The sequence below is a fragment of the Pristiophorus japonicus genome, chromosome 7, assembly GCF_044704955.1.
Source record: "Pristiophorus japonicus isolate sPriJap1 chromosome 7, sPriJap1.hap1, whole genome shotgun sequence".
Classification (NCBI taxonomy): Eukaryota; Metazoa; Chordata; class Chondrichthyes; family Pristiophoridae; genus Pristiophorus; species Pristiophorus japonicus.
In genome coordinates this window covers 81,561,049-81,581,948 of record NC_091983.1, presented here as the reverse complement: position 1 = coordinate 81,581,948, position 20,900 = coordinate 81,561,049, and the positions used below count along the sequence as shown (strand labels likewise).

Below are 20,900 nucleotides of genomic sequence, written 5' to 3'. Positions count from 1 at the left end.
TGAAGTTAGGGCGGGAAAGCAAGAGCTGCATGCTTACACCATGTGCAGCTTGTACATCAGAAGAGAGTGTGGAATGAGAGCAAAGTGGGTTGTGAGAAGAAGGATAATGTATGAGGATGTCGGCATCTTGTATTCTTTCAGCCTCACCGCTGGCCAAGGACTCAGTCATGCCCCTGCCAAGAATCGACGCCTCCAAGGGGGTGAGGTGAGGCTAGGAATGAGAGATGTGCCTCGTGTTTAGTAGAGATTGTTGGTAGGCGAGTGCTGGGGGGGACGTCGTGCATTGAGCAATGTGAGGCTAGTGGTGCAGTTGGTAGGAGATGGCTTTTGAAAATGCATTCACTGACCTTGACCACTGGAATGAGGTCATGAAGCTTCTTTGGAACCAGGTGGTGGGTGTGACACTGCTGGCAGTGACAGCCTCGGTGATGTGGTCCTGCATCATTTTTTCTGGAGGACCTTGTGGCACCTGTGGGTAGAGGATCTCTCTTGCTGTGTTGACCCTCTGCACAAAGCTGGGGTGCTGCATGCGGGACCCTGGATGCCCTTTCCCTGACTAGCTGAGCCATTTGTTAGTGCTGAAGCACTTTTCTCATTTGTTTAGGTGTAGAAGGGAATTCAACTTTAAGTGCTGAAGAATCCCATTTGGGATTGCTTTTTAAAATGGCAAATTTTTTTATTGAAAGGCAGCAAGGGCTGAAAGCTGCATTTTTCACTGCATTGTAATTTTTATTAGTTCTGAATGCATTGCCCCTTTAATTCATAGCCCCATTAATTGCCCACAATGCCTTGCGAGTTCCACAGGCTGTAAGAAGCTGGAATGCTGACTGTAGATGGGAACTTTGGATTGGAGGCCTCCATTAATGCCACCAGGAGGACATTGCACAGTAAATTAGTGCTGCACTCCATATCATCAACCCCAGGTCGAATTTTTCAATGGTAGCACTAAATCCATTTTCATTGGCCATTAACTTGGGTTGCCAGTGACGCTGGCAAGTCTTTTAGCGTACACAAATGTTTCCCCCAACAGTTTTACTGTGTCAGTGAAGAGTCCATTTATGTAAGTTTAAACTCTGTTACTGTTTTATTGGAATATACCAGAGAAGCAAATCGCCACATTTAAGTCACGGTTATAAAAAGTGACTGCTTAAAGACTCACAGATTACACTATGTACAGTATAAATAGTACAGATTGTAGAAGATAAGTTAAATGAAAGTCTACATTAAAAAAAAGATTTTTACAATATTTTCCTGATGAGTATCTGACTATAGTAAAAAAAATAGTAAATTGACTGGGAAAAAAGCACAACTATTTGTTTGTGATCTCACTGGACTCTATTCTGTAAAAAAAAAACCTTCACTAACTTCTGATACAGATGACATAATCCCGTTGTCATGGTGCAAGTTATTTGAATTGGAATAGATTGTGTTCAGCAATCAAGATGTTAATAAGCTGGACATAATTTTAAAATTGTATTATTATGCAGTACTAATGTATTCTGAAAACACAAACAAAATATATTATGTCCTATTGGTCACAGGGAGGAAATAACTGATGACACCAGATCAATATTATTTAGCAGTACAAAATCTGTGATAGATGAGTATTTTTGGAGCACAAAATAATAATTATTTTTACTTTATAGTAGATAAGGATAAAAACCACATATATACAAATGCATTATTAAGAACAGATGAATGGCAAATCAATTATCTCAAATTTCACACAAACTTAGATTTTTTAATATAAAGATATATTGGTTATATAATGTCATGGTATCACATATAAAAACCTTATTTCCCCTGCCATCTCATACACTATTCTGTAGCTTTGATTTTTCATCCTAATTGTTATTAACTTCTCATCCTGTTATATAACATATTCCACTGCTACAACCTTCACAATAACTTCAATCCATCTCTACGTTTATACGTTCATAATCATAATTAAGTACAAGTGTTCTATAATACAGTGGTTGAGTTGGAGTAGTTATTATTTATACACCAGGATATTTCCAAATCGTGAGCTTTGTAACATTCCTATCCAACTATTATTGTATATAACTTCTTGATTCATTTATCAACCTCAATAACTGTGATAATTAGATTGCCAAAATAGTTGTCTATAATAAAAAAAAGTCACAGTCAGAAATCTCATCTTTCCTCAAACTCTCATTCAAATAAATGTAACTATCTTTGAAAATATTCTGAAAACAACTCACTAAATATCACTTCTACAAGCCAAACTATTGCAAAAAGCTGACATTTATATAGCATCTTTAACATAGAAAAATGTCTAAAAGTGCCTTACAAAAGCGTAATACAAAATGGACGCCAAGCCAAAGAAGATTAGTCGGGGTGATCAAAAGCTTGGTCAAAGTGGATTGAAGGAGGACCCTAAAGGAGAGGGAGTAAAGGCAGAGGGGTTTAGGAAGGGAATCTCAGAGCATTGGGCCTAGGTGGCTGAAGGCATGACTATCAATAGCGAGGTAAAGGAGCAGGATTTGGTGTGCAATAGGATATGGGAAGCTGAGATTTAAATCAACTGAAGTTTATGGAGAGGGAAGCATCGGAGGTGACAAGGGCAAGGATAAGCATTTCAGCAGCAGATGGGCTGAATTACAGGCAGAGGCAGGCAATATTATGCAGATAGCAAGTTGGAGGACTGGAGGGTTGCTAATGTTATACCATTATCCAAGAAAGTGGAGAGAAATAAACCATGAAACTACAGGCCAACATCAGTGGTGGGGTAGTTATTGGAAACCTTAATTTGGAAAGGCATGGAGAGCCAGCATGGATTTGTTAAAGGCAAATCATGCTGACTAACTTGGTTGAATTCTTTGATGAGGTAACAGAGATGGTTGATCAAGGTAGTACAGTGGATGCTGCATATATGGACTTTTGGAAGGCATTCGACAAAGTGCCACACAGGAGGTTTATTAAGAAGATGGAAGCCCCTGGAATTAAGGGAAAAGTGGCGGTATAGATACGAAATTGGCTTAGTGACAGGAAGCAAAGGGTGGTAGTGGATGGATGTTTTACAGACTGTGAGTTGGTTTGCAGTGGTTCTCCCAAGGGTCAGTTTTGGGTCCATCATTCTCTTCAATTTTTATAAACGAACTAGACTCAGGTGTAAGAAGCAGCATTATAAAGTTTGCAGATGATATGAAACTTGGCAAAGTAGTAGATAATGATTAGGATAGTTATAGGCTTCAGAATGCCAGTCAGGATAGTGAAATGGGCAGAAGCATGGCAGATGGAGCTCAATGCAGAGAAGTGTAAAGTGCACTTTGGAAGGACTAATATGGAAAGGCAGTATATTATAAATGGCATGATTTTGAATTGTAGCTGAGTAGAGAGACCTTGGTGTCCATATACATAAATCCTTAAAGGTGGTAGGACAAGTTGATAAGTGGTTAAAATAACATATGGGTTGCTTGGGTTTATAAATAGAAGACTAGAACATAAAAACAAAAAGAGATCATGCCAGAACTTTATAAATCACTGGTTAGGCCTCAGCTGGAATATTGTGGACAATTCTGGATACCATACTTTTGGAAAGATATAAGGGCCTTAGAAAGGGCACAGATAAGGTTTACCAGGATGTTACCAGGGAGCCTCTCATCAGCCAAAGCAGACATTGATGCGGAGATTCAACATCGCCCTCCAGTGCATCCTTCAGCCACCTGAGGAAAAGAGTGTTCGAAAACCAGGCTTTCAAATCTACCACCAAGCTCATGGTCTACAGGGCTGTAGTAATACCCGCCGCCCTCCTGTATGGATCAGAGGCATGGATGATATACAGAAGACCCCTCAAGTCAAGAAGTAGGCAGTCATGCTTGATGGGGTCCAGCCAGGTCTAACTAGGTTTCTGAACCAGTTACAGCCCATTGTAATTGCTCTAACCACAGTCACAAATGACACTCTCTGTAACTATGACTGCCTATTTTCATAGAATCGTAGAAACTTACAGCACAGAAGGAGGCCATCCGACAGTCGTGTCTGTGCTGGCTTTTAGAATGAGCAATCATGTTTAGTCTCCCAACCCGCTTTTCATCCATAACCCTTTTCATTTGACTCTGGTTAAGCAATTACAATGGGCTGTAACTGGTTCAGAAACCTTGTTAGAGAGATTCAAACAGGAATTTGAGGGAAAGATGGGCATGGATTTGGGAGTGACAACATGTTGAACAACTTGAGAGAAAAAGAGGGTTGGAAATGGGGCAGCAGTTAGCAAGGACAGAGAGGTCTAGCAGAGTTTTATTTTTAGGAGTGGGGTAGTGATTTTGAAAGGGCATAGGACAGTAGCTGGGGGAAGGAAACCATTCACAAAGTAACATGAGAGCCAGTAAAGGAAGTTGGATGGTCAGCAGTTTAATAGGAAAAAGATCAAGGGAACAGGTGTCATGATTGAGATGATTTCAGAAGGCATGGAAATTTCTGAGGAGATAGCAAAGAAACTAGAGGGAGAAATCGATTCAGGGCTAAGTAAAAGGAAGCAGCAGAGGCAGCTGAAAAGATGGTCTCAATCTTAGTGACAAGGAAGTCCATGAGCTCTTATTGGAGGTGAGGGTGGAGAAGCAAGGCAGAGAGGTTTAATGATGCAGTAATAAAGAAAGAAGCCAGGGGTTATCTTTGGTCTCCAGGATGATCCTGGAAAAGTGAGTGGTTTTGGCAGAGAAAAAATGAGCCTTAATGGTGTTTGATGGGGTCCAGCCAGGTCTGGTGATCGATGCCTAAACCAGTTGTGTATCAGATCCACTCTCATCTGCACACCTTGGACATGAGGAAGAGAAGATAGGGACCAATCTGAAGAAACACCCAGGATGAGAAGTAATAAAAGTTTTGCTGGGGAAAAGGGCATCAAAAGTGAAAGTGAGGGAATGGTTGAAAAAATTGACAGTTGTAGAAATATTGTAGCAAATGGAGGAGCAAAAGCTCGGCAATTCGAAAGTGCATACATAGTAAGTGACTTGGGGGAGAATACTTTCCAGTTGTGGCCGCAGAAGGAATTGGAATTGGAAGGAGGTAAGGAGATGTCGGTGGTGAGGGATACAAGTAGTCCGAGATGGCCATATAAAATATAAAGCAAAATAAAATAGGGCTTTTCACCTCAGACTTGGGTTTGAATCCAAACCAGACTAATGAGATGAACGTTTTCTCTGTCTGCAAGCTATAAACATTCTTTGTGGAAGTGAGTTTGGACAGGCTTAAATCAGTTCCTAGTGCACATGGACCCATACTAAAAATTAACACTAATTTGCTGCTAATTGGTAATCCCACTCAGATCGGCCCCAAGATGGCAGATATGAGATATGGAAAAATGTCACAATGGTAAAGTAAGCACGAGCTGACCTGGGAGTGCTTAATGCTGACATATTTCTGAAATAGAAAATATTACATTCCCCATCACTGCTAGTAGCTTGATGAGCATTAGGAAAAAGAAGCAAATTCACAAAATGTTAAAGTGGACGCAAAGGTAATTCATTAAAAAATAATTTTTAATATAACGATAAAACCTAGCAGACATTTCCAAACCAAAAGTGCTTTTAAAATAAAAGTTTACTTCAGCCTTTGCCTATCCCACAGGATTATGACAGAGAGGACAGAAATTGTGGTTACTTATGTCCTGTTCATGAGCACAATGTTTACAGACACCACACATCCAGAACTGGTAGTCTGCAATTGGCCGTCCTGTCACAACACAAGTTGGAAGTTTCCCTTCTCCTCTGCTGGAAAGAAATGAAAAATATTACACATTTTTCATGAATACAAAGTTTACAACAAATGCTTTGCAATTTTCAGATTACATTGCTGCAATCTACTTTGAGGACGCAAAATCAAATAAATAAATAAACCTTTTTTAATCCGTTATTCAGCCTCACTGTTTTATTGACATTTAAAGTGAAGAACAAAGCCAATAGAACATAAGACATGGCTAAGATGGCCTTATTTGCATATAATGCCAGACAAGACCTACCAGGATGAGAGAGTTGGATTTCAATTTAAGATACTCCACATTTGTGTGATAGTATGTCACCAAAGTGCAGCTTTTAAAGCAAAAAAAAGCATTTATATAACTTATCACTTCTCCCAGAAACATGCCGAAATGCTTTGTATACTCTGATTAGTGTTTGGAGTTCAGTCTCTTTTGTAGGCAAGTATAGTGGCCATTTTGTACATAATTCCCAAAACCACAGAGCGTCTGGTGGGGTTCAGCCTAATTTCTATTCAGTGAAATCCTTTTTGAGTTATGTTGCTGCTTTTGGTTGCAAAATATCAGCTCCTACCAGGGATTATTTCAGATACTGTGAAAATGTTCTGCAATGATTTCTCATCCACCCACATAGTCACTGCAATAATGCTGAGATTTCATCCATGGCTCTTTCTGTTTCTCATCTACACACTGCCTTTTGGCAGAATTATTCGTAGGCCTACTTCCACCATGCTTGAATCCACAATCACCACTGTGCTCTCTCACTGCTCATTTAACATCAAATTATGGATGAGCCAGATTTTTTTGAACTTATTAGCAAAACTACAGCCATCTGGCCCCTAACAAAAACTCTAAAACCTAGCCTCCAGTTCCATCCCCCTCTCTGTCTGCTCACCCAGATTGAATCAGACTGTGTATCCTTGGTGTCCTGTTTGACACACAACTTCAAAACCCCATATCCCCATCATCATCAAGGTCACCTATTTTTTCCTCAAAACCATTACCTGCCACCACTCTTACCTCCCTCACCACCATCAAAACTTTCATCCATGTTTCTGTCACCCACAGGCTCACCTTGTCTGATGCTGTCTTCGCCATTTTTGAGCTCCACCCTACATAAACTTTACTTCCACTGAATTCTATCCTGCACGAAACCCTGTTCTTCTATTATTCCTATCGTCAGCAACTTCCATTGGCTCCACATCTTCAAGCGCACTGAATTCCAAATTCTTAGTCTCATCACTCCGTTCCTCTGCAAAGCCCTCCAGCCCCAAGTGCCAGCATATACCCTCTACTCTTTCCATGCTGACCACATTTGCATTCCCTGTCCCTCTGCTCCAATTTGATGAGACAACCTTCAGCTATCTTGGTCCCATATTCTGAAATTCTCTTCTTAAACCCTCTGCTTTCTTACCCCACTTTCAAAATCCTTCTTATCATCCTTTTGGCCACCTCCTCTAACTCTTCTACTATTGCTTGGTGTTCATTTTTGCTCATTGAAGCACCTTGGGAAGTTTTACTATGTTAAGAATTCTAGCTGTTACTACTAAACACTTTGCATCAAAACCTTTCTGCAATATTAAAAAATGAAGCATTTTGCACCCACCCTTCTGGGAGACTGTCCAGATCAGATTTCTTGCCATCTTTAGGGCTGTGCTTGATGAAGATCTCAAGGGCCAGGTCCTCATATTGCTGTCTCTGTTCTGAAGTCAACATGTCTAAAGATTCAAGCTTGATAAAAGCTTTGGAACATGTCCCAAAGGCCCGATTAGCACAAGCAGAGAGTGCCAATAAAGAGTAAATCTCCACTGATGGTATTATATCTTCATAGTCCCGCAAATGATGTGCTGCAAATTTACAACATGAAATTATATTTGGTTTCATGGCAAACTATCTACAAAAGGCACATATAATTAAAAGACTCATCTTAGTCAAAGGACAACTTTCAAACTAATCAAATTCAAAATTAAATTATACTGAAACATTTCAGACATAGACATATATTTGCTTTGATAATGCTGAATCATATGTTTTGAATCTCACTCATGTAACTCAGGATGATCCTCTTGGTTAACTGACTTTCTATATCAAGACAGGACATACTTGCTATTGATACTTGTGCTAGCAATTGCTAAACTTGAGTGTCCTGCACATCTCTAACCCAAGGGTAGAACTCAAAAGTTTCTTCACATCTAAATAAGCAGAATTCTTTGAGGCATAGGAGGCCCAAAATCTTTGAGCTCCATGAGTGGATTCTAGAGACGTCCTCAAGTCCTCAAATTTATTTCAGAATTTTTCTGGATTTGTTGATTTATGAGCATGTTATTTCCACTACGACAACGGTTTCTTTTATGTAGTTAGCATTTTTCAGCAGTTAGGACAGGAGGCCCATCAATATTTTCAGGAAGTCCTTACACACGGGCCAAAAATAGCAGGTAGTTCCTCACACAGAAAAAATTAAAAACCACTGCCGAAAAAAATAATTTCCAGCACAAATAAGAATAGGAAACAGTACATTTGAGAGACTGAAAGAGAGAAAAAAGGAGAAAGAAAGTGTTGAAAGAAGTGTCACACACGGGTTATTAATCTTTCTAATCTACAAAACAAACTTAAAATTGCACAGATTTGCTGAGAACAAAAATAAGAGCAGTAGAGATAGAAACTGCAACAAAAGATATGCAAAAGAATTCAGATCAGTTGTGCAATTGAGCAGGCACATGGCAAATGGAATTTAACACTGATAAATGTAAAGTATTACACATAAGTGAAAAATGTCTGCCATTACAACAGTAACTACACTTCAAAAATGTTTAATTGGTTATAAAGCACTTTGCAATATCCTGAGCTTATGAAAGCCACGATATAAACACAGTTCTTTCTTTCTTATAAGTATACAATGAATGGAACAGAATAACAAAATTGGTCTAAAGTGTAAAGGAGCTATGAAACAAGATTAAAGAAGCTAAAGATTTAATCCAGAAATAAGATGGTTAAGAGGTACATCAAAGTAGATATACACAAGGTAACCGTAGATTATTATTTCAAGATAGCCCATAAAGTAGGACCAAAGGACATAAATGAAAATTAGTGAAAAGTAAAATTTCAAAGATTGATACTACAGAAGGCAATGGGGACAAAAACTTGGGTTGTTCAAAATCCAATTACACACCACAATGTAGAGTGACTGTATTAGAGAGAAAAGCTTCTATAGCCTTTATGATTGACTTTTCTTGTGTTCTTAAGTACCCCAGAATTAACTAATTCAAATGTTTATTCCCCTAAGCATCCAGAGAAGATTTCAGAACACATGAGGGATAGTTATTTACTTTTTTTCTATTACATAATTCTGCTGTTAATCTTGTATAGTTGTACCTCTTGTGAAACACAAAGTATAATGACTGGTGTATCATTTTTAAACTATCCTATTTAACTCTATACATCGATAAAGTTTAGTCGTAACAAACTTTAAAACAGCTCAAAAACTTAGAGATTTACAAACAGAAGTCCTGGCTCTAATGTTAAGCCGCAACGGAAACTATAAGGGGTTGAAATTGGCTATCGTCCCGGTTGGGGCCGGTAACCTCTCCGGCACAGGAGTCCCGCCCTGGAAGCGAAATTTGGGTTACCGCAACTGACAGAAAGTGGAGGGTAATGTCAGCGCTCCACTTCCTTTTGGGCCGGGGTGCCGCAGTCCGAACCCCGCAACATCGCTGCACTATCATCCGCGGCAGCCTTATGGGCACTGCCAGTTTCCGCCACGGGGCAAAAAGGAGTCACCACGCACAATGATAATGTCATCATCGCGCCGGTACAGCGGCCCGGGGCACTACCAGCAGGGTGTGCTACTGCATCCGCGTTTCCGCTAATTGCCATGTAATGTTGCAGGAGCCGGTTGCACCCCCTGCCCCCTGATCGAAAACATTTAGCGTCGCCCAGAGGCATTAAAGGGAGGCGCACAATAGGGGACCCCTAAATATTTAATAGTTCTTCTATAGTGTGCAGCTTTGTATTAATCATTTTGGACTTATTCATAATACATAAAGTTCTATTAATAATACATGCAGGAAGATATATTGGGAGGTGTTAATTATTTTGACATTGCATAATTTTATTACAATAGCAAAACACAATTTATTTTGATTATTTTTAACATCTTCATTTTGGGATATCCTGAGCTCGTGAAAAGTGCAATATAAATGCAAGTGGGTGATGGGAAAGCATTTATGATTGACAAATATTTGAACTAAAACCAGATGTTCAATATTCAATATGCTGCTACTTTACAAGAAAAGGCTGTGTTGTAGCAACCTAAAATATAGCAGACTGCTTAATAAAATAAATCAGTGTCTCCATGATGGTTTACCAGAGTAAAATAGGACAGTTGATAAAAGATGCAGTAGACATTCCACTGTGCTACCACTATATACGATTAATAGTATGACAGTATTGTAGAGTGTACTGGAAGCAGAAAAGGAATATTGCTAACCAAATTTGACAGTTCATCTGAGAATACTTTTTTCACATAGACACCACTGTATATTTTGAAACTGACCAAAACATTTAAAAAATCTCACATCCTTTCATGCATCACTGTCTTGCTTGTATACCGTATATACTTGCACATAAGACGAGAAATATAGGTCATGGTACTTAAAGTATAACCCTCTCTTGATCCCTCTCAGGCAGAACCACGCTTGATCCTGCTTTCAAACAGAGGTCTACGTGACATGAATCTATTCTCACGAGAACACAACCTAATCTCGCTTTTGGCCAGAAATGCCAGATCAGCTGTTCCAAATTCAGCTGATCCTCGTCCTAACAGAAGCTGATTCAATTGGAGAACACAGGGATGAATTCATATTTTCGATGGCAAGATCAGCTGATACTGGAACAGGTGTAGTGCCATATCTTAAATGGAAAAGCTATCAAATAAAAATCACTATTAACTACTAGTAAAGAGATAATTTAGTCTTACAAGATGAGGGTCAGCATTCTAAACATCAGTGACTGGTCTAGAATGTTCACTTTCATCTTAAGTGACGATCAAAGATTTTGTTTTTTTGTTGAAAAATATAGGGTAATAGTCTTAAATAGGTTGAACCTCCATGTCTGGCACCCTCGGGACCTGGCCTGTGCCAGATAAGGGATTATGCCAGATGAGGGGAGGTCATGGCGGAGGGGAGGTCACCCGAGGTCTGGGGGGGGGGGTAAGAGGTCGGCGGCCCGAACGGGCCCCAAAGAATCGGTGAGCTGGTGGGCTCAGAAGAGTCACCGGCCCCAAAAGAGTCGGCGAGCCCTGAAGAGACGTCCCGAACCCCCGGAAGGAACGCTGTGGGGAAGAGCGGCTGGCCCGAGGACTGTGGCTGCAGGAGTTCCAGCAGGGCGACGAGGAGGAGGCAGCCGATCGAGGAGAAAGATTATATTGGAGAGTAGGATTTGACCGGCTGCGTTCTGCGCATGCGCCACCCGGCAGCTGGGAATGGTGCCGGACAAGGAGTGGTGCCGGATAAGGGAGTCCGGATAAGAGAGGTTCAACCTGTACAAAGGTTTGCTCAATATGAAAAAATGTGATCAACTCCATTTACATCAAATCATAAGAACAGTAAAATAAATGAGAGCAATTATTATCAGTCTTCACTACAACAAGCTGGAAGGAAGGATTGTATCTAAAGGTCCCTCAAAATGCAACAAAACTGAAATTTCTCTTTCTGATCAGAATGAATCAAAAAGAACGCACCTACTTCCACCTCTGTAATATCGTCCAACACCCCCTGCCTGCGCCTCATCCCACCTGCTGCTGAGACCCTCATCCACGCTTTTGTTACTTCCAGACTCGACTATTCCAATGCTCTCCTGGCCTGCTTCCCATTTTCTAACTCTCCATAAACTTGCTCATCCAAAGGTTACAGAGATAGCAGAGGCCATGGAGTGATTTGAAAACCAGGATGATCATTGGGGGCATGCACCCACAGCAAAAAAATACTTCTAATTCAACATTCAGCACTAATTTGGCAATCTCACTCAAACGCCACGCTATGGCTGGTGTTGGAAATGCCACAATGAGGATGCTCTACCAAATTTGCAATTGAGGCATTATTGTTGGGACAGAATATAAGCTATATTTGCATCTAACTACTATAAGGAATGCTTAATGCTAACACGAAGTACAAAGTATTACATTCTCCAGCAGTACTGTCATTTGATGAGCACATTTTTTGTCAGTGAGGCAGAACCAGGCAGCCATTACTTTGGGGCTCAGTTAAAATGGGGAAATGCAAACAAGAGCTACATGCCCCAGTGATGAAAGCATAGCCAGTCAAGCAAATGATTTTCTGTTGGCATTAAAAGTCATTAGTGTGGGATTGGTGTAGGCCAGAAGTACATTCGAAATACAGTTGGATTTTTACAACAACATAGCAGCTCCCACAGTCATTTGTTCCTGGTGCTAGCCCACAAATTACCAGATTTATTCAATTCAATTTCACAAGTTGCTACAGTGGGAGTTGAACTCTCAATTTCTGGGAGGCTAGTTCAGAATCTGAACCACAATACTACCTTACCATTCCTCTGGCAAACAATGGCCTAGAAATTTGTGGCCGCCACAAAAACCGGGTGTTTACGGCCGCCGAACAGGGTGGCGCTGGCAGGACCAAAAAATTGGCACTGGGGTTACATTAACCCAGTGTTTAACTCACCGTGCAACACTGTCCGAGCGCCATTGGTCCCGCCAGGAGGCCCCAATGTAACGTGGCTGAAGCGTCATTGCAGTTAGAACAACCTCTCTGAAAGCAAGGCTGTCATTTCAGAAAGCATTGTCGGTTACTTAAAGGGCCAATGCCTTCTGAAATGAAAATGATATAACAAATATGCAGTTATTAGCCCTTATAGCTCAACTGCCTTTGGAATAAAAACATTAAAAAGAATTCTCAAATGGAAGTCTTCAGCTCTTAAAGCTGAATTCCCTTCCAAACCCCCAAAAATGGGAAAAGTGCTTCAGCACGAACACAAATGGCTCATCAAGCCAGGGAAGGGGCACCCAGGGTCTCGTACACAGCACACCAGCTTTGTGCAAGGGTTCAACACTGCAGGAGAGGTCCTCTACCCACAGTGCCAGCAGTGTTGCCTCTAACACCTGGCTCCAGTGCTCAAAGAAGCTTCATGACCTCAGACCAGTGGTCAAGGTCAGTGAATGCATCTTCAAAGGTCATCTCCTACAAACTGCATCACTAGCCTCTCACAATTCTGAATGCACGACTCCCACAACCTGCACACTCACCTACCAACAATCTCTCCCAAACACGAGGCACACCTCCCATTCCTAGCTGCACCTCACCCCCAGGGAGGAGACAGTGCTGGCCATTCTTGGCAGGGACATGGCTGAGCCCTTGGCCAGCAGCAGGGCAGAAAGGCTACAATATGCTGGTATCCTCATATGTTATCCTCCTTTTCGCATGCACCTCTTGCTTTCCCGCCCTCTTCTCACCACAATGCTACCCTTGTGCCTTCCTCATTTCACACACCCAAAAAAATGCAGCCTGCCCAGCAAGTGGTTCACCAAGAGAGAGAGGAGAGTGAAGAAGCATTGTCACTTGATTTCACACACCCAGCCACCAGCTCCTCAAGGTCAACCAGCAAGGCCTTCTGCAGCCTACTGCATGACATCAGTAGGATAGGCAAAGACACACACAAGACAGTCACTAAGGGAATGCATAAGCGTGATGAGTTGATTTCTTGATGTCATTTTGGATGGATAGATAGATAAAGCTGGATTGGAAAGTTTGCTTTGTGGTGGCTTTTATTTCAGCATTGTAGCCAAGAGGCACTGTGATGGTCAGTAACAGAAAGGAGGTAAGGTGTGGGACAAATGTTGAAAGAGGAATTAGGGTTGTGGTCACTGGTACCATAGGCAGATGATTCCATCTCGGATATCCCAGCCAGAAAGGGGCTGTCTGGGTTGCATCCTTCCTTCTGCTTCCTCCTCTTCTGCTACTTCAATAAAATAAAATAAAAATCCAGTCTAAAAGCTTAAGAAGTGCTGACAACGTCTGTCAGTCTGCTGAACACTGGGTTTTCATGGTGAGCTTAGGACCCAGCGCTGAACTCAGCTCTAAGGTCGAAGTTTGCTGAGGTGACGTCTAGTCGGTGTAACGTCACCCTCTCTTCATTTAGATTTCCAGGGCCAAAGCCCTCAAAAAAATGGTACCCACCGGGTCCTAAACCAGAAAAGGGCGTGAGAGTTACGGCTGCAATTTTTCACCAGGATCCTGGAGATAACTCATGGGGGTAAGTGGCCCAATTTCTAGGCCAGTGTATCTTTGAGTTACGCAGCAGTACAAGACTGACTGTTTAATAATACTGATGTCCTGGAATGAGCCTGTAGCATAAGAGTTTAGCAGATGGTGACTGTTATGTCTTTAGATGCTCTGATAATGACTCCACGGGGCAATGTGTTATACTTGAACTGTAGTGACCTTAGTCCATTTAATGTAACTCCAGAGTGAGGATCACACCTGGTGGCCTGCCTTTTATACTAGGCCTGGCACACCTGTACCGGTAACCTACAAGTCTCCCACTGCAGTGCCCTCTGGTGGCACATCATATGTAATAGTACAAGCAGTAAACATTAGGATACATGACATCACTCTCCCCCAAGTCTTTAGTGCAAATTGCCTTCATGCATTGACTGTGCTCTGGGCTTAGCTCTATATGGAGGGTCGTTTCCATCTTGGATGAGTAGGTGGTGTTTCGTTGGAAGTAGAGGTGCTGGTGATTTCTGTTTGTACGTCCATAACCACTCCATTCTGTGCCACCCCCCCCCCCCCCGACATATAGATTATGTCGGTGGCTCATTACATTCATATACATTCAAGTCCAGAAAACAATTTTGCATTTACATCATTACATTTGTGATACAGTTGTGAGGCAAGTACATTTGACTGGTGAGATACATAATTGATATATACTTGGAATCAGTATTGGTGTCAGCACCGGTGCATGAGGACAAACTAATACCAGAACTGCTGGATGGTGTCCAGGTAGTCTGGTGGCAGTGGGAACCCGGTTGGCTCAAGTTGCCTGTTCTCAGGGCCTTTGCCGTTGCTCCTCGCGTCGGGCAGGTTCACAGATGCCTGTGACCACCTTGTCCTTTCCTTGCGCCCTGGGTCGCTGCTGCTCCTGAGGAGCAGTCGTCTGGCAGTGCGCAGGGAACTGCTGACTCGCCTGCCTGGGCATTATTTGGTTTGGGACCCTGGCTGGTCCCAATCCCACTTGGGAGAACCGTTGCAGGTGACCCTTCATTCCCAGGTGTAGCGATAGGGTCTGGGGGCTACGCCTTAGCGTGGTTTGCTCTTTCAGGCTCGTGGCGGTTGGTGCCATTGGGTGCCCGAGAAGTGGAGCCGATCAGGGGCAGGGTATCGATACTGGTGCCATTGCCCTCCTGAGATCGCTTGCTCTGCAGCTTGTCTGTATTAGTTGCTTGTGGTCACGCTCTGTGGTGCATCCCTCTGGTCCCAGGGACACAGACTACAGCATTGGGTAGCTCACTGGACCTGTGTGCTCCAGATGGGTGTTTGCCCGCTGCATTAACTGAATGCAGTTGAAATCCTATATCGCACTACGTTTTATTACTCATTGTAGATAAACTGTAGCTCCGATCACAATCGCATGATTTTTCTTTGCTTATTACATGTATGAAGCTCTGATCATCAACTACACATTTTGCATTTAACTCACATTTGCTATTACATTGATTAAGAATGTGGACCTGTCTCTTTAAGTTGGTGGGTTGCTGGCCTCCTTTAAAAGAGCCTTGCTATCTTTACCCTAATCCTTTTCTTCGCTTGGTACCACGTGTTGCTCGATCACGCTGCAGCTCGCGGCCTAGCCGTCAACATTTTTTCTTCAACGCATCATCTCGTGGTTTGGGTGCCATCTTTCTTCCGTCCACGATGTCGACTGCTGTGATCCTCTTCTCCCCGGTTTCTGCCAGCGAGGCTGGGAGGTCGTCTTTGGATCCGATTTTCTTCCTCCTGAGTCCTGCCACTGGAGCCTGGAAGGTGCATTCGGATCGTCTCAGTTGGATCATCTCCACGCAGTCGTGCTGAGCGGTCTGTGCCTCAGGTGCTGTGCTGGCCTGCTCTCTGGTGCCGGATCCAACCTCAGGTGAGGGCTTGCTTTGCCTCTGAGCATGGGGGACGTCGATCGCTGGAGGGATGAAATCTTCCCAGCTCCAATGGATCTTCTCCATCCACCTTCTTCCGAGTAGCGTTGGTCCATCAACAACCCACAGTGGTAACTTGTGCACTGCGCCATCATGGAGTACCTTTACATCCGCACTATCAATGACTGAGATAGAAACATAGAAAATAGGTGCAGGTGTCGTCCATTCGGCCCTTCAAGCCTGCACCACCATTCTATAAGACCATGGCTAATCATTCCTTCAGTACCCCTTTCCTGCTTTCTCTCCATACCCCTTGATCCCTTTAGCCGTAAGGGTCATATCCAACTCCCTCCTGAATATATCCAATGAACTGGCATCAACAACTCTCTGCGGTAGGGAATTCCACAGGTTAATAACTCTGACTGAAGAAGTTTCTCCTCATCTCAGTCCTAAATGGCCTACTCCTTATACTAAGACAAAGTCCCCTGGTTCTGGACTTCCCCAACATCGGGAACATTCTTCCCGCAGCTAACCTGTCCAGTCCCGTCAGAATCTTAGATGTTTCTATGAGATCCCCTCTCATCCTTCCAAAATCCAGTGTATAAAGGCCCAGTTGATCCAGTCTCTCCTCATAGGTCAGTCCAGCCATCCCGGGAACCAGTCTGGTGAATCTTCGCTGCACTCCCTCAATAGCAAGGATGTCCTTCCTCAGATTGGGAGACCAAACCTGAACACAATATTCCAGGTGAGGCCTCACCAAGACCCTGTACAACTGCAGTAAGACCTCCCTGCTCCTATATTCAAATCCCCTACCTTCTTCACTGCCTGCTGTACCTGCATGCCAGCTTTCAATGACTGATGAACAATGACACCCAGGTCTAGTTGCACCTCCCCTTTTCCTAATCTGCCGCCATTCAGATAATACTCTGCCTTCGTGTTTTTGTCCCCAAAGTGGATAACCTCAAATTTATCCACATTATACTGCATCTGCCATGTATTTGCCCACTCATCTAACCTGTCCAAGTCACCCTGCAGCCTCTTAACATCCTCCTCACAGTTCACACTGCCACCCAGTTTAGTGTCATCTGCAAACTTGGAGATATTACACTCAATTCCTTCATCTAAATCATTAATGTATATTGTAAAGAGCTGGGGTCCCAGCACTGAGCCCTGTGGCACCCCACTAGTCACTGCCTGCCATTCTGAAAAGGACCCGTTTATCCCGACTCTCGGCTTCCTGTCTGCCAACCAATTCTCTAGCCACGTCAATACATTATCCCCAATACCATGTGCTTTAATTTTGCACACCAATCTCTTGTGTGGGACCTTGTCAAAAGCCTTTTGAAAGTCCAAATACACCACATCCACTGGTTCTCCCTTGTCTACTCTACTAGTTACATCCTCAAAAAATTCCAGAAGATTTGTCAAGCATGATTTCCCTTTCATAAATCCATGCTGACTTGGACTGATCCTGTTACTGCTTTCCAAATGCGCTGCTATTTCATCTTTAATAATTGATTCCAACATTTTCCCACTACTGATGTCAGGCTAACCGGTCTATAATTCCCTGCTTTCTCTCTCCCTCCCTTCTTAAAAAGTGGTGTTACATTAGCTACCCTCCAGTCCATAGGAACTGATCCAGAGTCGATAAGACTGTTGGAAAATGATCACCAATGCATCCATTATTTCTATGGCCACTTCCTTAAGTACTCTGGGATGCAGACTATCAGGCCCCGGGGATTTATCGGCCTTCAATCCCATCAATTTCCCTAACACAATTTCCCGATAATAAGGATATCCTTCAGTTCCTCCTTCTCACTAGAACCTCAGTCCCCTAGTACTTCCGGAAGCTTATTTGTGTCTTCCTTAGTGAAGACAAAACCAAAGTATTTGTTCAATTGGTCTGCCATTTCTTTGTTCCCCATTATAAATTCACCTGAATCTGACTGCAAGGGACCTACGTTTGTCTTTACTAATCTTTTTCTCTTCACATATCTATAGAAGCTTTTGCAGTCAGTCTTTATGTTCCTGGCAAGCTTCCTCTCATACTCTATTTTCCCCCTCCTAATTAAACACTTTGTCCTCCTCTGCTGAATTTTAAATTTCTCCCAGTCCTCAGTTTTGCTGCTTTTTCTGGCCAATTTATATGCCTCTTCCTTGGATTTAACACTATCCCTAATTTCCCTTGTTAGCCATGGTTGAGCCACCTTCCCCATTTTATTTTTACTCCAGAAAGGGATGTACAATTGTTGAAGTTCATCCATGTGATCTTTAAATGTTTGCCATTGCCTATCCACTGTCAACCCTTTAAGTATCATTTGCCAGTCTATTCTAGCCAATTCACGCCTCATACCATCGAAGTTACCTTTCCTTAAGTTCAGGACACTAGTCTCTGAATTAACTGTGTCACTCTCCATCTTAATAAAGAATTCTATCATATTATGGTCACTCTTCCCCAAGGGGCCTTGCACAACAAGATTGCTAATTAGTCCTTTCTCATTACACATCACCCAGTCTAGGATGGCCAGCCCTCTAGTTGGTTCCTCAACATATTGGTCTAGAAAACCATCCCTAATACACTCCAGGAAATCCTCCTCCACCGTATTGCTACCAGTTTGGTTAGCCCAATCTATATGTAGATTAAAGAAGCCCATGATAACTGATGTACCTTTATTGCACGCGTCCCTAATTTATTGTTTGATGCTGTCCCCAACCTCACTAGTACTGATTGGTGGTCTGTACACAACGCCCACTAGCGTTTTCTGCCCTTTGGTATTCCGCAGCTCCACCCATATAGATTCCACATCATCCAAGTTAATGTCCTTCTTTTCTTTTGCGTTAATTTCCTCTTTAACTAGCAACGCTACCTCACCTCTTTTTCCTTGCTGTCTATCGTTCCTGAATATTGAATACCCCTGGATGTTGAGTTCCCAGCTTTGGTCACCCTGGAGCCATGTCTTCGTGATGCCAATTATATCATATTCACTAATTGCTGCCTGTGCAATTGGTGTAGGTATGCAGCTTTGCCTGAACCGGGACCAACTTGGGTCATTCAGCTTGATTGTTCCAATAGCCTCTCAAAGGCTTCTTGATTCATTACTGACTGGCTCGCCCCAGTGTCCACTTCCACGAAGACTGGAATGCCGTTTATCTCGACTTCCATCCTCAATGGGGAACATTCTGTGGTGCAGGTAAAAATGCCATACACTTCATCATGGGGCTGAGCTGCCTCTCTATCGTTTCATAATCCGCGCTGGATTCATGGCCATCTGCAGACTCTTGATCAACACAGTGAGTCATATTTATTTTACACATTCGCTGGAGGTGACCATTTGTGCTGCAGCCTTTACACACGTAATCCTTAAGACGGCACTGGTGAGCCCTGTGATTCCCTCCACAACGCCAGCATGGTGCTACTCGATTAGCCCCCCTCGGCGGACTCTGAGTTAAGGGACTCGGGGCCTGTTCTCTCTCCTCTGAGGAGATTCGTGTTCTACAGTCCAGCCTCTAAAAGGCGCCATTCTTTGTACAGTACTTGCCAGGTTTGAGTCCTGAGGATGAGTCATCCGCCTAGAGCCTCAGGTCGAGGTCATGAATGCCTGGCTCATGGTGATGGCCTTCTGCAGTGTCACTGTGGTATCCGCAGATAGCAGCTTATGAAGAAGGCCCTCATGGTCAATTCCGATGGCAAAGATATCCCGCAGTGCTTCGGTGAGGTGGTCGCCGAAATCACACGGTGCCGCCAGCCTCCTGAGGTCTGCAGCATATTTCGCGATTTCCTGGCCTTCGGGCCGTCGGTGGGTGTAAAACCGGTGTCTGGCTGTGAGGATGCTCTTCGGGCTGGAGTTGTTCTTGGATCAGCGTTACAAGCTTCTCGAACGTCTTGGTCGTTGTCTTCGCTGGTGCCAGCAAGTCCCTGACGAGGCTATAGACGGTGGGCCCACAACTGGTTAGCAGGATAGCTCAGCGCTTATCAGCCAGTTTGGCAGGATTGTCGCCTGCCAGGTGATTTGCTGTGAAGAAATGGTCAAGCCTCTCCGCAAAGACGTCCCAATCATCACCATCGGCAAACTGCTGCAATGTACCAAGGTTAGCCATTTTCGCGTGAAAGTCCGTAATCTCGTCGCCAATTGTTATGTCTTTAGATGCTCTGATAATGACTCCACGAGGCAATGTGTTGTACTTAAACTGTAGTGGCCTTAGTCCATTTAATGTAACTCCAGAGTGAGGATCACACATGGTGGCCTGCCTTTTATACTAGATCTGGCACACTTGTACAGATAACCTACAAGTCTCCCACTGCAGTGCCCTCTGGTGGCACACCTTAGTGACCATACATCTGGTGTACAAGTTTCCCATAGTGGTGCCCTCTGGTGGCACATCATATGTAATAGTAAAAGCAGTAAACATGTAGGATACATGACAGTGACTTTCACAGCTATTGGCAGTGCAGTGCTTATGGTGGATGTAGGCAGCAGGTCAACTTATAGTGTGTGTCAAAACTTACCGATGACATCCTTTGTGAAACACAGTGATTAGAAGCCCACAGAATGAAGCAAGAATGGTAGATGGTGAAACAATTGTCAGCAGTGAAAAGAAACAAAAAAAATCCAGATTGGTTGAGAAATAAGCTTTCCTTTAACCCTTTTATAACTGCTGGTCCTTTTACATTTATTTCAGCCTTTTGCTTATCCCTGAGCAATGCTTAATGCTCATTTTATATGAACGTGGTGAACATTCTGTTAATGAGATAGTAACGATTGAAAATAGTTTGTCTGACATCCCATAGTGTTATTGACTCATTTAAATAGGCTACCCATTTTGTGGATGCTCTCCATGTCGGGACAGAAATTATGGTGAAAAATTGGATCGGTGAGAAAAAATGGGCAAGAAAATGTGACAGGGATCCTGTCCCTGCTCGCCAGAATTCCACTTGAAAAATTGATAGTATGACGACTATAAACTGGGTTCAAGTCTTTTTATGTGTGAATGCATCTACCAGGCAAGTTATCTAGAAAAACCTAT

At 43.0% G+C, this 20,900-nt stretch overlaps 1 protein-coding gene across 2 annotated transcripts in view; it reads right to left on the bottom strand.

Annotated features, from left to right (window-relative positions):
- Positions 1 to 5,483: 5,483 nt before the first annotated feature.
- Positions 5,484 to 20,900, bottom strand: part of wdr35 (WD repeat domain 35) — a 276,662-nt gene continuing 261,245 nt past the window's right edge. The window contains exons 26-27 of one of the 2 annotated variants that reach the window (XM_070885100.1): positions 7,323 to 7,563; positions 5,484 to 5,732 (exon numbers count right to left, since the gene is read on the bottom strand). In XM_070885100.1, the coding sequence (XP_070741201.1) occupies positions 5,579 to 5,732; positions 7,323 to 7,563 (395 nt within the window). In that variant the 3' untranslated portion in view covers positions 5,484 to 5,578. The remainder of the gene's footprint in view (positions 5,733 to 7,322; positions 7,564 to 20,900) is intronic. The other variant, XM_070885101.1, reaches the window with a different exon arrangement.